The 16,573-nt window shown below is 43.1% G+C and overlaps 1 protein-coding gene across 3 annotated transcripts in view; it reads right to left on the minus strand.

Moving 5' to 3' along the window:
- The window catches only part of LOC138064024 (neurolysin, mitochondrial-like), a 46,057-nt gene that overhangs the window by 26,625 nt on the left and 2,859 nt on the right, over nt 1–16,573 (minus strand). For all 3 annotated transcript variants that reach the window (XM_068924555.1, XM_068924554.1, XM_068924553.1), the window contains exon 2: nt 1,077–1,333. In XM_068924555.1, the coding sequence (XP_068780656.1) occupies nt 1,077–1,333 (257 nt within the window). The remainder of the gene's footprint in view (nt 1–1,076; nt 1,334–16,573) is intronic.

Consider the following 16,573-nt stretch of genomic DNA (forward strand, 5'->3'; position numbering starts at 1 on the left):
GTACAACTAAAACTGAATCTGAGAGGAAGTTGCTTGGACGAACACCATTTAGTCTTCCTGCCAACGACAACTCCAGTCAAATCATTAGATGTGCCCGAACTCTAATTCTAAGCAATGTGAATGCTGCAGATTAATTTTATGGCACAGTCATATGTGCTGCAGGCTGTTCTTTTTTGCAAGGTGAAGACTCAGCGCTTGAAGCCAAGGTGCCTGCTTTCAGCACTTCTGTTGCCAGGGTGGATTTCTGAAAGGTTTAAGAGAACCTGACATTTTGTTAGAGTCACTACTTTTTTGGGAGCCATACCGTATGATAGGTTTCTTTTCTAAATAAAGCCACCACAATCATATTTCTATGTTTCTATTTCACCTGACTGACAAAAATTAGCTGAATGACCTGTGTTTAGCCATTAAACTCCATTCATATGCTGGCATTTCCTAACAATTCATTCAGGAGAATCTAGACATGATTGCCTTACCAGCACTTTTCCCCGGTTTCTTCAAGTACTTGCAAGCCATAATATAATAGTGAGCAGGTAAAGAATGCTTTTAAAAAAGAGCATACAAAAATTCCTCCACACTCATCCATGATCTTTTCTCTAATGAGAGTTTATCAAACTTCCCATTGGTCAACTTGCTTCTCTCAGTCAGATTCTAGAGTGCCTGAAAAAACGTACTACTTACCAGAGTTGAAGGTATTCTACGTATCACAGACACTAGTCTATGCAGCTGTACATTGTCCCCTAGTGGCTGTACACAGTTGGAAAAGAAAATGCAACTCTGCAGAGCTTCACATGCAAAAAGAAAACAGGTGTCCAGTACAGTTCTCTGGATACGTCAAAAAGACCAACAAAACAGTTTTGCTAATCCTTGCTTTTGCCTCTACAATAAAGCAACAGAACTTCATGCATGATCAAGTTACACACTGTTGAGATGCCCAGAAAAATGACAACGACTGAGGGACCTTTATGAGACCTCTGCATGGATCAGAATCGTAAGCGACAACAATCGTTCCTCAATGTGCTTTCACGGGTGGACAAAACATGCTAAGTAAAGAATCACATAAAATGTACACTAACCTGCATATTCCATTTCTATATCTGCCAAAGCCTGTACAGTATTCTCATGTGTTACTTCTTCAGTATTAAGCATCCCAACACTGTCATATACATGCTTTGTCTTCCTGATCAGTTCTTCTGTTCTTGTTCTTATTTGCTCTGGTGACAGGTCCCATCTCAAAAGGTTTTGGTGTGACGCGATACAGGAAGATGCTTTGAGCTGGCTAGTAATTTCTGCTCCTAACGTCATCCTCAACACTAGCCGTGGCCCAAAAGCCCTGAAAGTATACAAATGATTTTTTATATACCATATATAAATACCATTTATATCATATATATATTTTTATATATATTTTATATACCAAGATTCCAGTTCAAAAGGGAGTTCATAATAAGTTAAAAACAGGCAAAAGATTTTAATAATTAAAGGATAGTTTTAGAAGCAAGATAAAAGTCCTTCAAAAATAATAAGACAAAAGTTTGGCCACCAGTATCACACAGCTTTTACCTTTATCAAATAAATCTCATTTTAAAATAAAATCAGAGGTCTGTCTTCTACTTATGCCATCTAGAGGATAACCAGCCACCATCTAATATATTTGCAGACAAACATAAAACCTTTGGTATTGACAAAAACAGATAGATTGAGTTACTATTCAATCTTTTAAGAAAACCATAATGACAATTACTGAAACTCTACAGAAACAGACAGTATTCTGCATTTTAAATAAGGAATAAAACCCACATAGCAATTTGTAGATTACAAAGACCAAGAACTGCAAACAATACACACACAAGAAAAAACAGTTTGCCAGTGTTCATTGGAATAAAAAATTCTACGTTTGTAGTGAATGCCTGCTGTGCAACAGACCACGGGAGGAAAATCTGTCACTTGAAAATTTACTCCTTTGTTGCAGATTTTACACAGATAGTTTCACTCTACTGCCAGAAAAGGGAGAAAAGGTTACTGTAATTTATGTACTAATAATCCTGATCATATAAATCACCTATATGTCAGCTTTAGTTAGAGGGGTTTACATACATAGGTGGTCTTAGTTCTGCTGCTGTGCGAGCAACGGTTGCAAACAGCTAATCTCTATGACAATATTTTAGAAAGCCCTGCAAAACCCTGCAATTCAGCTGTTTTTTCAGGTGTTTTAAGAAAGGAGGGAATCCCAATACTAAGAAGAATATACCTGATTTTCTTTCAATTCCATGAAATACCAGAAGAAAGAAAATGCTAGACATAAAATTACACTGACTTTCCTCTGCTCACATTTTTCTCCAGAATTTCATATCTTTTGCTTCATTCACTGTATTTCAGTTACTTACTCCATCTTGTCTTACCATTTCTCCCATACGCCATCCTGTCTCCTATTTTCCAATCTTCTCCAGCCTTTTCACAGAATCACAGAATCGTTTAGGTTGGAAGGGACCTCTGGAGATCATCTAGTCCAACCTCCCTGCTCAAGCAGGGTCACCTAGAGCATATTGCCCAGGATCACATCCAGATGGCTTTTGAATATCTCCAGCGAAGGAGACTCCACCACCTCTCTGGGCAACCTGTTCCAATGCTCTGTCACCCTCACAGTGAAGAAGATTTTTCTCAGGTCCAGATGGAACTTCCTGTGTTCCAGTTCCTGCCCGTTGCCTCTTGTCCTGTTGCTGGGCACCACGGAGAAGAGGCTGGCCTCATCCTCTTGACACTCCCCCTTCAGATACTTGTACACGTTGATAAGATCCCCTCTCAATCTTCTCTTCTCCAGGCTGAACAGGCCCAGCTCTTGCAGTCTTTCTTCATAGGAGAGGTGCTCCAGCCCTCTAATCATCTTGGTAGCCCTCTGCTGGACTCTCTCCAGGAGTGCCATGTCTCTCTTGTACTGGGGAGCCCAGAACTGGACACAGTACTCCAGGTGAGGCCTCACCAGGGCTGAATAGAGGGGCAGGATCACCTCCCTCGACCTGCTGGCAACACTCTGCCTAATGCACCCCAGGAGACCATTGGCCTTCTTGGCCACAAGGGCACACTGCTGGCTCATGTTTAACTTGTTGTCCACCAGCACTCCCAGGTCCTTCTCGGCAGAGCTGCTTTCCAACAGGTCAGTCCCCAGCCTGTACTGGTGCATGGGATTATTCCCGCCTAGGTGCAGGACCTTGCACTTGCCTTTGTTGAACTTCATGAGGTTCCTCTCCACCCAGCTCTCCAGCCTGTCCAGGTCCCTCTGAATGGCAGCACAGCCTTCTGGTGTGTTAGCCTCTCCCCCCAGTTTAGTATCATCAGCAAACTTGCTGAGGGTGCACTCTGGCCCTTCCTCCAGGTCATTGATGAATATATTGAACAAGACTGGTCCCAGGACTGACCCCTGGGGGACACCACTAGCCACAGGCCTCCAACTTGACTCTGCGCCATTCACCACAACCCTCTGAGCTCGGCCATCCAGCCAGTTCTCAACCCACCTCACTGTCCACTCATCTAGCCCACACTTCCTGAGCTTACCTAGGAGGATGTGATGGGAGACAGCATCAAAAGCCTTGCTGAAGTCCAGGTAGACAACATCCACTGCTCTGCCCTCATCTACCCAGCCAGTCATTCCGTCATAGAAGGCTCTCAGATTGGTCAAGCATGATTTCCCTTTGGTGAATCCATGCTGACTACTCCTGATCACCTTCTTGTCCTCCAGATGCTTAGTGAGGACCTTCAGGAGGAGCTGTTCCATCACCTTTCCAGGGATGGAGGTGAGGCTGACAGGCCTGTAGTTTCCTGGCTCCTCCTTCTTGCCCTTTTTGAAGACTGGGGTGACACTGGCTTTCTTCCAGTCCTCAGGCACCTCTCCTGATCTCCAGGACCTTTCAAAGATGATGGAGAGTGGCCTAGCGATAACATCCGCCAGCTCCCTCAGCACTCGTGGGTGCATCCCATCGGGGCCCATGGATTTGTGGATGTCGAGTTTGGACAAAAGATCTTTAACCTGATCCTCCTCGACCAAGGGAGAGTCTTCCTTTCTCCAGCCTTCCTCTCTTGTCCCCAAGGTCTGGAATTCCTCAGGACTGGCCTTAGCAGTGAAGACGGAAGCAAAGAAGGCATTCAATAACTCTGCCTTCTCTGTATCCTTCGTGACTAGGGCACCCGCCCCATTCAGCAGCGGGCCCATGTTTTCCCTAGTCTTCCTTTTGCTATTGATGTATTTGAAGAACCCCTTCTTGTTGTCCTTGACATCTCTTGCCAGATTTAATTCCAACTGGGCCTTAGCCTTCCTTGTCGCATCCCTGCACGCTCTGACAACGTCCCTGTATTCCTCCCAAGTGGCCTGTCCCCTTTTCCACATTCTGTACACTTCCTTCTTCTGCTGGAGTTTGGCCAGGAGTTCCTTGCTCGTCCATGCAGGTCTCCTGCCCGCTTTGCTCGACTTCTTCCTCAGAGGGATGCACTGATCTTGAGCCTGGAGGAAGTGACGCTTGAATATGAACCAGCTCTCTTGGACCCCTCTTCCTTCTAGGGCCCTACCCCACAAGATTCCCCTAAGTAGGTCCCTCAAGAGGCCAAAGTGAGCTCTCCCGAAGTCCAGCGTTGCAATCCTACTCCTTGCCCTGCTCCCTCCTCGCAGGATCCTGAACTCCACCATCTCGTGGTCACTGCAGCCAAGGCTGCCCCCAACCTTCACATCTCCAACTAGACCTTCTTTGTTCGTTAGTACAAGGTCTAGCATTGCACCTCTCCTCGTTGCCGTCTCCACCACCTGGGTCAAGAAATTATCATCAATGCTTTGCAGGAACCTCTTTGACTGTTTGTGCCTAGCTGTGCTGTCTTCCCAACAGATGTCAGGGTGGTTGAAGTCTCCCATGAGAACCAGGGCCTGTGATCGTGAGGCTACTTCCAGCTGTCGGTAGAAGGCCTCATCGATGACTTCCTCCTGATCAGGTGGCCTGTAGTAGACCCCCACAACAGTGTCACCCATGTTACCCTGCCCTTTAATCCTTACCCATAGGCTCTCAACTTGCTCTTCATCCACCCCGAGGCAGAGCTCCATACATTCTAGTTGCTCCCTCACATAAAGAGCAACTCCACCACCTCGCCTTCCTGGCCTGTCTTTCCTAAAAAGCACATAGCCATCCATGACAGCATCCCAGTCATGTGAACTATCCCACCATGTCTCTGTCACTGCAATGAGATCATGGCCCTGCGACCGCACACAGATCTCTAACTCTTCCTGCTTATTCCCCATGCTGCGTGCATTGGTATACAGGCATTTGAGAGAGCCAGTCAAGCATGCAGGCTTCCCAGGAGAGGTGCAAGAGGAGCCTCCATAGCCATGTTGCATGCTGTCTCCCCTGGCTGTATGCACCCGCTGGAGGCATCCTGACTTGAGCGGTGTTTTACTGACTCCCCTGCCACTATACCACTCCCCTTCCCCCATCTTGCCTAGTTTAAAGCCCTCCGTACCAGGCTGGCCAAAAGGATTTTTGCCACTCTTTATCTTGCTTTTTTTTCCCCCAAGCATTTTGTGGGGATCATCCACTCAAGAGGCCACACTTTTCAGGCGCTAGGCAGTTCCTCTTTATCCCTGCTATCATCCCTTCAAAGTCTCCACATATAATTGAGGTGACACAAGATCTTTCTCCTAGCTGATCACCTCCCTGCTATACTATTTTGAAAGCTATGGTCTACATATAAGAAGACTGCAGAGTGGAACGTGCACTGAAATATGCAACGATGAGACTAGAATACTACCTATAACTTACTAGTCAGCTCGCAGCCTCAGAAAAGCAACAGGGATGTCTTAAACCTTGGAGTTACTAAGAACAACTCCATCTGGCAGAGATTTACTATTCGCCTCCCCATTTCAGTTGCATAAGTTTAAATAACTGCATGCATTGGTATAGTAAAGTATGGGAACTCAAGATTTTCAACTATAACTAAAAATACATAGGAATACACACAGAGAGCTCACTGTTAAGAAAGACATTTACTTAACGTCATTTAATGTTAATTACCTGGTTTTGCTAACACTAGCCACTATGGCTATATTAATTTTATTGCAAAATCAGTCTGGTATGTGCATAAATGCTCAGATATGTTTTGGCATACAATGCAGGAAGCATACATAAGAAGATGGGCAATTTTGGCCTAAAGGAAAAACATAGCAAGAGTAAAATGCCAACAATCTGAAAAGAGCTGCATGCAGAGCTTCTATTTAAAGGCAAGACTTTTTGTTAAAAGCCTCCTGGTCTATATGAGAAATTTTCCAGAAATAGCTTTGCCAAGATTATTTTTATACCAGACATAAATGAAAGACAACATTCCTATTTACATTTAATCATGAGGGTTTTTTTTCCTTGCTACACAGTTTCTTCAAATCCTCCTATACCAGTCTAGACAAGATGTTTACTTTTCCCTTCTACAGGCATACAGAACCATCAATGACCATCATATTGACAATTTGCAAACTCTGAAAATGAAGCCTGAACAAAGAAAATTCCTTCCACCCCTATTCTGTCTCTCCCTGATACCAACTCAGATCTGAGATTAATGTGTTAGTAGCTTCTCTGCCAACAGATTGGCCAGCCTGGTACGGAGGGCTTTAAACTAGGCAAGATGGGGGAAGGGGATGGCTATGTGCTTTTTAGGAAAGACAGGCCAGGAAGGCGAGGTGGTGGAGTTGCCCTTTATGTGAGGGAGCAACTAGAATGTATGGAGCTCTGCCTCGGGGTGGATGAAGAGCAAGTTGAGAGCAAGTTGAGAGCCTATGGGTAAGGATTAAAGGGCAGGCTAACATGGGTGACACTGTTGTGGGGGTCTACTACAGGCCACCTGATCAGGAGGAAGTCATCGATGAGGCCTTCTACAGACAGCTGGAAGAAGCCTCACGATCACAGGCCCTGGTTCTCATGGGAGACTTCAACCACCCTGACATCTGTTGGGAAGACAGCACAGCTAGGCACAAACAGTCAAAGAGGTTCCTGCAAAGCATTGATGATAATTTCTTGACCCAGGTGGTGGAGACGCCAACGAGGAGAGGTGCAATGCTAGACCTTGTACTAACAAACAAAGAAGGTCTAGTTGGAGATGTGAAGGTTGGGGGCAGCCTTGGCTGCAGTGACCATGAGATGGTGGAGTTCAGGATCCTGCGAGGAGGGAGCAGGGCAATGAGTAGGGTTGCAACCCTGGACTTCAGGAGAGCTGACTTTGGCCTCTTCAGGGACCTACTTAGGGGAATCTCCTGGGGTAGGGCCCTAGAAGGAAGAGGGGTCCAAGAGAGCTGGTTAATATTCAAGCGTCACTTCCTCCAGGCTCAGGATCAGTGCATCCCTCTGAGGAAGAAGTCCAGCAAAGCGGGCAGGAGACCTGCATGGATGAGCAAGGAACTGCTGGCAAAACTCCAGCAGAAGAAGGAAGTGTACAGAATGTGGAAAAGGGGACAGGCCACTTGGGAGGAATACAGGGATGTTGTCAGAGTGTGCAGGGATGCGACAAGGAAGGCTAAGGCCCAGTTGGAATTAAATCTGGCAAGGGATGTCAAGGACAACAAGAAGGGGTTCTTCAAATACATCAATAGCAAAAGGAAGCCTAGGGAAAACGTGGGCCCGCTGCTGAATGGGGCGGGTGCCCTGGTGACAAAGGATACAGAGAAGGCAGAGTTATTGAATGCCTTCTTTGCTTCTGTCTTCACTGCTAAGGCCAGTATAACTGAGGAATTCCAGACCTTGGAGAAAAGAGAGGAAGGCTGGAGAAAGGAAGACTCTCCCTTGGTGGAGGAGGATCAGGTTAGAGATCTTTTGTCCAAACTTGACATCCACAAATCCATGGGCCCCGATGGGATGCATCCACGAGTGCTGAGGGAGCTGGCAGATGTTATCGCTAGGCCACTCTCCATCATCTTTGAAAGGTCCTGGAGATCAGGAGAGGTGCCTGAGGACTGGAAGAAAGCCAATGTCACGCCAGTCTTCAAAAAGGGCAAGAAGGAGGAGCCAGGAAACTACAGGCCTGTCAGCCTCACCTCCATCCCGGGAAAGGTGATGGAACAGCTCCTCTTGAAGGTCATCACTAAGCATCTGGAGGACAAGAAGGTGATCAGGAGTAGTCAGCATGGCTTCACCAAAGGGAAATCATGCTTGACCAATCTGATAGCCTTCTATGACGGAATGACTGGCTGGGTAGATGAGGGCAGAGCAGTGGATGTTGTCTTTCTGGACTTCAGCAAGGCTTTTGACACTGTCTCCCATCACATCCTCCTAGGTAAGCTCAGGAAGTGTGGGCTAGACGAGTGGACAGTGAGGTGGCTTGAGAACTGGCTGGATGGCCGAGCTCAGAGGGTTGTGGTGAATGGCGCAGAGTCAAGTTGGAGGCCTGTGGCTAGTGGTGTCCCCCAGGGGTCAGTCCTGGGTCCAGTCTTGTTCAATATATTCCTCAATGACCTGGAGGAAGGGACAGAGTGCACCCTCAGCAAGTTTGCTGATGATACTAAACTGGGGGGAGTGGCTAACACACCAGAAGACTGTGCTGCCATTCAGAGGGACCTGGACAGGCTGGAGAGGTGGGCGGAGAGGAACCTCATGAAGTTCAACAAAGGCAAGTGCAAGGTCCTGCACCTAGGCAGGAATAATCCCATGCACCAGTACAGGCTGGGGACTGACCTGTTGGAAAGTAGCCCTGCCGAGAAGGACCTGGGAGTGCTGGTGGACAACAAGTTAAACATGAGCCAGCAGTGTGCCCTTGTGGCCAAGAAGGCCAATGGGATCCTAGGGTGCATTAGGCAGAGTGTTGCCAGCAGGTCGAGGGAGGTGATCCTGCCCCTCTATTCAGCCCTGGTGAGGCCTCACCTGGAGTACTGTGTCCAGTTCTGGGCTCCCCAGTACAAGAGAGACATGGCACTCCTGGAGAGAGTCCAGCGGAGGGCTACCAAGATGATTAGAGGGCTGGAGCATCTCTCCTATGAAGAAAGACTGCAAGAGCTGGGCCTGTTCAGCCTGGAGAAGAGAAGATTGAGAGGGGATCTCATCAACGTGTACAAGTATCTGAAGGGGGAGTGTCAAGAGGATGAGGCCAGTGTCTTCTCCGTGGTGCCCAGCAACAGGACAAGAGGCAACGGGTACAAACTGAACCACAGGAAGTTCCATCTGAATCTGAGAAAAAACTTCTTCACTGTGAGGGTGACAGAGCATTGGAACAGGTTGCCCAGAGAGGTGGTGGAGTCTCCTTCGCTGGAGATATTCAAAAGCCGTCTGGACGTGATCCTGGGCAATATGCTCTAGGTGACCCTGCTTGAGCAGGGAGGTTGGACGAGATGATCTCCAGAGGTCCCTTCCAACCTAAACGATTCTGTGATTCTGTGATTCTGTGATTCTCCACTGGACTACTGAAACTTTGAATCTCATTTAGAAGCTCATAAGAAACGAAGCTGCCTTCAGGAAAACAAAAGGATATACAAAAAGTATGAGCATTCTGAGAACGCCTTTGTTTCCCATTCCAACACCCACTGATCAGCGCCCTGAATCTACAAATCTATTAAAGGACAGTCCTTCATTAAGTCATGAACTGCTTACCTCTGGGCTGTGCTATGTCTAGTCTTCCATACATTGTTCATGCAGCCCTCGTACAACCTAAAGCTGAACAACCTCAAGACGAGGCTCAAGGCCTCAAGATAATATCAATTATCTTAATAAAGAATGCCAGATTGCACCAAATTAAGGTGAAAACATAAGATTTCTCCCTGTGTCAAGGTTTCACATGTAAATGAAGCTGAAGCAAAGGAAAACAAGAACCTGAAAAAAAGTAAAAGCTGACAAGTACACTATAGTGCAGCACATGAAGCAGATATTCTTTTTTAGGGGCAACCTACCACCTTCTGTAGTTCATTACTGTCACCTGGTATGGTACTTTGTGCTCTAGGAACGCAGGTAGAGAGCACAGCTCTGTCACTGACCAACAACATATTATTAGAAACACTGAAATAGGCACAGCACTTACTGTTTGTATTAATTTCAGCCTGCCAAACAAGTCTAAAAAATAATTAAACTTGCACTGATTTCAAGAACTTGAATGCAGGGTCCAGGTGGCTCTAGAGCACTGCTTTTAAGTACCAAAAAAAGACGGAGCCACCTTGATTTTATTAATATGTTGGCTAGCTGCATTGAAAAATATACATACAAATTTGATTGCTTCACAAATAATTGCCATAAATGGCAGCAAGTGGCTGTCTATATCTGTTAGAGTCAGAAAATTGATACAGACCAGAAATTGCCTAATTTTGAAATGATAAGAGCATGCCTCCTCCATCTAAAACAAGTAATCAGTCATTTCGGTAGATTAATACAGGTTGTACCAACTCAGAAAGACCTGTTAGTCTTTCCAACTGACCAACTCACAGGGCAACTACCTTCTTCAAATCGCTCTCCAAAACCACAGCATAACATTTCAAGTAAAACAATCACCACATGTAACTCTTCAAATAACCATTTAAAGACACGTTGTTACATTGCTACCAGTCAATCAGATTATACTTTGTGCCAATGTAACTCACAGCAGATTAATGAAGAACTACACACAAATAACAATATATGCATAAGTGAAGTTGTGGCCATTTCTTTCATGGCTTAGTATTTCATATTATTGGTCTACATAAAATTGTAAAGAAACAAATTCCCAAAACTTCAAATATCATACTATAATAAAACTTACAATGCTATGCTAGTACTTTTCTTCACCATACACCATAACAGTACATTACTACAGTAAAGAGACCTGCTCATGGTTCATCCTCTAATATTGCGTTGGGACAAAAATCCTGGTTCTTGAGTTCCAAAAAAATCACCAACACTTATCATCACCACCTGAGCTAAGAGAATCTCTTTACCTATAATAATAATATTCTTATATATTTTCCTTGTATTTAATTTAAATATGAACTAAATAACTCATTCTGATTAACTGTTCCTGTGTTTAGCTTTCATTACATTTATGGTTATCTGTGTTCATTGCAGACCTGAAACTGGGCTTCTGTGACCCCAAACTCCTCTACTTGTTGCCTTTATACTAGTTAGTCTAATGCAACATATTGCCTCTGTTCATCACCTTCGCCTTGTTTCTTCAGAAAAGATCTTAAGAAACAAAGACAAAAGTAAAATCAATGCTTGAGAAACAAGAAACAAGAAAAGAGACCAAAACTGAAATAACATGACTGTGCCAAACTGCTCTGGGACTGTGCTTGTCTTGTTATTAGAGAGAAAAATATTGTGGTAAATTATATCACCAAGGGAAACTTTAACTTCCCAAATATAAACTGGAAAATAAATTCTATTAATAATGGTAGGAATCAGCTACTGCTGACTGTAATAGCAAAAGCATCCTTCACCAAACAGTAACTGAGGCAATTACTATTTTAGACCTGCTTGTGGTAAACGGCAGCGACAGTACAGAAGAACCAGACGCTACCTTGGACCAAACAATCAGAAGTTGGTTCAGATTAAATTAGATAAGGATAGGATAATTAGAACGATAAACAAATGCAGGTCTGTAACTAAGGTTACATGAATACTGCAGTCACCAAAAATCAGGGTAAAATTGTTCTGTGTTGCCATAGGTAGGCTGCTGCTACTGCTCGAATTGACTAGTTCACACTGTTTCAGACACGACATTCAGATTTTCTGCGGTGCACAACTGTTGACATATCTAAAGAAGCCTGGATTAAGCATAAGTACCATGTTCAGCAGCAGGATTGACTTACGGTATTCCTCCTCCCTGTTCCTCCCACTGCTGCCCATTTCTGTCTCTGTATACCACTCCATCAGTGATAGCATAGCTCTCTGTAGGGCCACAGATGTTGGGAAGGAAGAACGCAGGAAGTTTTGTTCGGACTTTCAGCTACAGCAAAGAGTCTAGAAGCAGCTGTTGCTCACCAAAACAAAAAATTATGGCACTAATTTACCAAGTCCAAAAGCAGTAATAATGAGAATTTCTACCAAAAGCAGTGTAAGTTGAATAATAACTCAGAAGTAGCTGTTGAGCTTATAGAAGAGTTTTTTGGTTTTTTTTAAGAAAACAAAGCTTCTAAGTTATAGACTGCAATCAGGTATTGCTATTTTTGCCAGAATGCCAGACAATTTATTTTGCCACCAAATCTACAATTTGATTACTTGTTGTATATGGAAAATATAAATTTGATTTGATTTCAGAAAGGACAGGGAGCTTTGTAATACTTTACTGGAGCGATACAGCAGCAAACATAACCGCTGCAGACAAGGAAAGCAATTAAATTTACTGGCTGATTTTTAAACTCATTCAAATATTTTAAACATTTACATAAGTCTGGTTTTGTTTCAGAACAGCGTTCCATGATAGGAACGTGTCAAACAATCCTTTTTAATAGGCCGCTATGAAAATAAAACTAAAAAAACACAACCTATGAAGCAGAACCAGCAAAGGGTAATAATGGCTTTTTGTAATGCAAACATAAAAACCTGCAAGCTTTTTCACGAGATGCTCCTGCTACTGATACACACTTTATAACACGGTTAAGCTTCAGTCTGCCATCTCATTTAACTCTGACTACATTTTGACAACTATGATTCTGTCCAAGATGCTTTAATGGCATTACTAGTTTTCAAATTAATCTTCACCCACACAGGATTACTTACAATGGCAAGTAAGATTTTACAGAATAATTAAGATGTTACTTGCATATGGATTTCTGGGAAACATCCATACAGTCAGGTTTACTGTACTTGCTCATAAATCTGACAGCTCCATAGAGCCATACAAAAATAAAATGAATATCAGATTTAAGCAGGACAGAAAACTATATTCCCTGCTGACATTAAAGGTCTGGGACAATGGCTTCAGGCATAATGTGGGAGCCAAGATAGAAGATTAAAAAAGAAATAAAAAAGTCCGGTCTCAGATGATTCTGCACTGAACATTTATTCTTCCAAGGTTTGTGCATACTGAGTTTAAAGAAAACACAACCTTATGCTTTTTGCGCATTTCCAGAAGTCAGAAAAATGATTCTCATCTTAAAAACTATATCAGAATGTAAAAGTCTCTTTCAAACACAAAATCACCAAGATATATTGGCAGCTTCTAATTTTTAAGTAGTCTGAGGGCAAATAGATACAAAGACATTTCTTTGGCTGCTGCATCTCATACACGCTTTGGGAGGGGCATTCATAACGATACATAAATAAGAACAGATTTGAAAACCGCAATGAACACAATGAATTTATTTTTCAAATAGCAATTTACCGTATGAAGCTTTGCAAAAACTGCTAATGTTAACAACATGAACAACAGGAAGACCATTTTGATCTTTCTGTCTTTTGAAATAGCAGATCCGAGCGAATGAACGCTTCCAAAGCTTCATGCAGCTGCAGAAGAAATAGCGCTGCGTGCTGGAAGCCAGCCTTAAGCGCGCAAAGAACATACTCACCAGGTAACTGCAATCAACATTCCCATGGCTTCAGTGTTTTGACTCCACCTAGCGGACTTGTTAACAAAATAAAAGTCCCATTAAGGCAATATAAAAACTGACAGTTTGCCTCAGGATCAATTATTTCAGGCTTGAATAATATGCCATATGTTGGCATTTTCCTGAAAGTAAGACTTAAGTATCATCAAATGTACATAAATGATAGCAGACAGGTGTGGTTTAAGTAAAGTTTTATAATGGCCAAGCCTCATATTCATGGTAATAATTTTTTCCTCCATTAAGACCTTCGGCAGAAGTTAAAAAGTTTTTCAGAGACAAATCACTGAGTATTTAGCAGCCTCTGATATAGCGCAAGATATACTCTGCGCTCTCTGTTCTCAGGAGTGGATTTTAAGATAGAAATTACATACACTAAAATCTATGTTATTTAGATAACCTTTTTTTTTTTTGCTTGAATTTGAAATATATCACCACATTGTTTCAGTTTTGAGTCACAGCTTCAGATAAGAAGTAATTGTTTATTTTATAGCAAAGCAAGGACAAAATCAAGGAAAGTCAGCAGAGGGCTGGGTAACATGGAAAAAGCAAGAATTAAAAAACAGAGAAGTCCAAGACTGAACAAGCAAAGTACAGATAAATCACTCAAAGGTAATGACAGGGCAGCATTAATTCAGTTGATCTGAAGGGATAGGATAACAGCTCCAAAATTGAAGTCATCAAACGTATTTGTCCAGCAGGAAAACATGAAGTCCTTGTTACACTTTGCCTCTCATCTCTTCCATCTGTTTGGCTCTTGACAGAGGCTGGAACAGCATATACATGCTTCGAATTCTTGGGCCATTTTCCTTAGAAAAGTACTTGGCTCTGTCATGACTGTGTTTGGCACAGACAGATCCCACTATGGCAAAGGAGAGCATGTTTAGTGCTCCCGAATTTAAAGTTCTATAACTGCCTTTAGAAACTATTTTTTTTCTGAAGCTACATTTGAGGAAATAAAAGACAATCTAGCACTTTTTAACACTGCATCATTAATTTTGTCAGTTCCCTGCATCTCAGTTCACTGCAAGCTCTTGGTTGATCATATTTCTATAATAGACATAGCTTTAGCTCTTAGGATCAGTTTGAGCTAGTTAGAAAAGCTATAGGTTATAAGAACATTTTAAAATCTTCATTGATAAATTTAATCCCAGCAGTGCTACTTTTATGATCTCATCTGGCAACAGACGTTTACTGGTTTCTCTGACAGAATTAACAGCAACAACGGCAAAGTAATTGAAGATGGCACTCTGTGACAATTGATGGAAAATGCAGACCTTAAATGGGAACAAGTACACGTGTGTGACATGTTATACATGGCACAAATCCCCAGGCAGTCTTCCACTGTACTTGCATTCTCTCTTTTTCTTCCCCCATAGCCTTTAAACAAAAGGAATTTGGAAACTGGTCTGACTGACTTTCACAAGAGAAGGTGATTTCCACACAGTAGTCTGCAGTTGACTGCACGGAAGAGTCAGGGTACTGTTTCTGCAGAGTGTCTGATCTCTTCCAACCCCACTCCTAAAGTTATGGTACCTATGGTTCTAAAACAAGAGCTCACTAGGACTGCTCGACTGGGCTTGAAACCCCGTTCTGTGAACTGAATCCGTACCACGTCACAGCAAACCTCCATCACAGTATACCTCCTTTAGGGGGTATTAGAAAGACCTGTTCTCTTCCTATTCCTTTTCAGCACTTGCACACCGCCAGGAAGTGAACTACTTAATTTGCACAGTATTTGATGCAGGATGTGCTCGTTAGGGCTATCGCGTTGTTTGATTCTACTATCAGGTGAACCATACAAGATATAGGGGGAAAAAATATTGCTTTTAAGCCCTACAGCTCTCTCGGGAGTTGCTGCAAAAAAGCATCTATCACATGGCTATCATGGCAGCAATATAAACAAGGATAAAGTGAATATTATATGGTGCAAACACTACACCCTGTTACCACTGAGATTCAGTTCCTGAACGCAATCAGCTAATGCATGAATGCTGGTTGACCTCAGTTAAGAAAAAAGTGATACTGCTGGACAGAGAAAACTACAGAGAAAGGTTTGTAAATACAGAATTTTTCTGATTCACAGCTACAGCTAATCAATTCAGCCTGTACCATGGGAATACCCATTCACTTCCTACTGATGTTGAGTCTCATACAGTCAAAGTGAAGAGTAATGTTTTTTGCCATCACTAGCTGGTTGGAAAACTCTGTGCCTTCATGGCAGACGACGATCTAGTCTCACTTGCACCTTTTAAAATCACCATTTTCCTCTGGGAAGATGGTGAATTATACCGGGCCCTGATCATTTCAATGCTTGCAAAATGCCAACTGGCGCTCAATACTACAGTGCCTCTGCTCAACAACACAAATCACTTAAGCAAATGAAGCCTGCTTTCTACTCTGGCTTTTCAGTGAACAGTGTTTTAAAACAGTAAATGCTTCCCAGGCAGGTTCCAGGCTATCTAAAAGTCCGTTCCAGCACAATAACTATGGCTAAGAACTTCACTGAGTTGACACTCTACAGTAGACATAAAAGGTGTCTGTACTAAAGATGAAACTTTCTGGTACGATGAACATACCATCTAAGCATATTTCGAAGCATATTTCTCCCCAAAAGAAAAACGTACTCCTCCCCGCCCCTTACCTTTTCTAAATACGTACAATATGTACTGGAAAAGAGCCTCTTCTACTGAGCAAAGTCATGACTCACAAATCTATTGGAATTCTTTGAAAGAGTCACAATAGACAGAGGCCAGTTAATACCGTCTATTTGTTTTCAGCCAAAAGCTCCTAAAGAAACTAAGCTGCCGTGAGACAAGAAGGAAGATCCTCTTACAGATAGAGGATTAGAAGATAGGCAAGACACAGGGAAATAGCTGTTGATTTTTCTGAATGGCAGTAGGTGACTAGGGGAGCCCCACAGGGTTCCATGTTCTTTAACATATTTATGCTTCACCTAGAAAAAGGTAGGATTAATGAAGTGACAAGTCTTACTAATGATAACAGAAATGAAGTGTACTAAAATCAGCCACATAAAGGTATGAAAGGATACCATAATGCTGA

Source organism: Struthio camelus, chromosome W (genome assembly GCF_040807025.1).
Source record: "Struthio camelus isolate bStrCam1 chromosome W, bStrCam1.hap1, whole genome shotgun sequence".
In the NCBI taxonomy this organism is placed as follows: domain Eukaryota; kingdom Metazoa; phylum Chordata; class Aves; order Struthioniformes; family Struthionidae; genus Struthio; species Struthio camelus.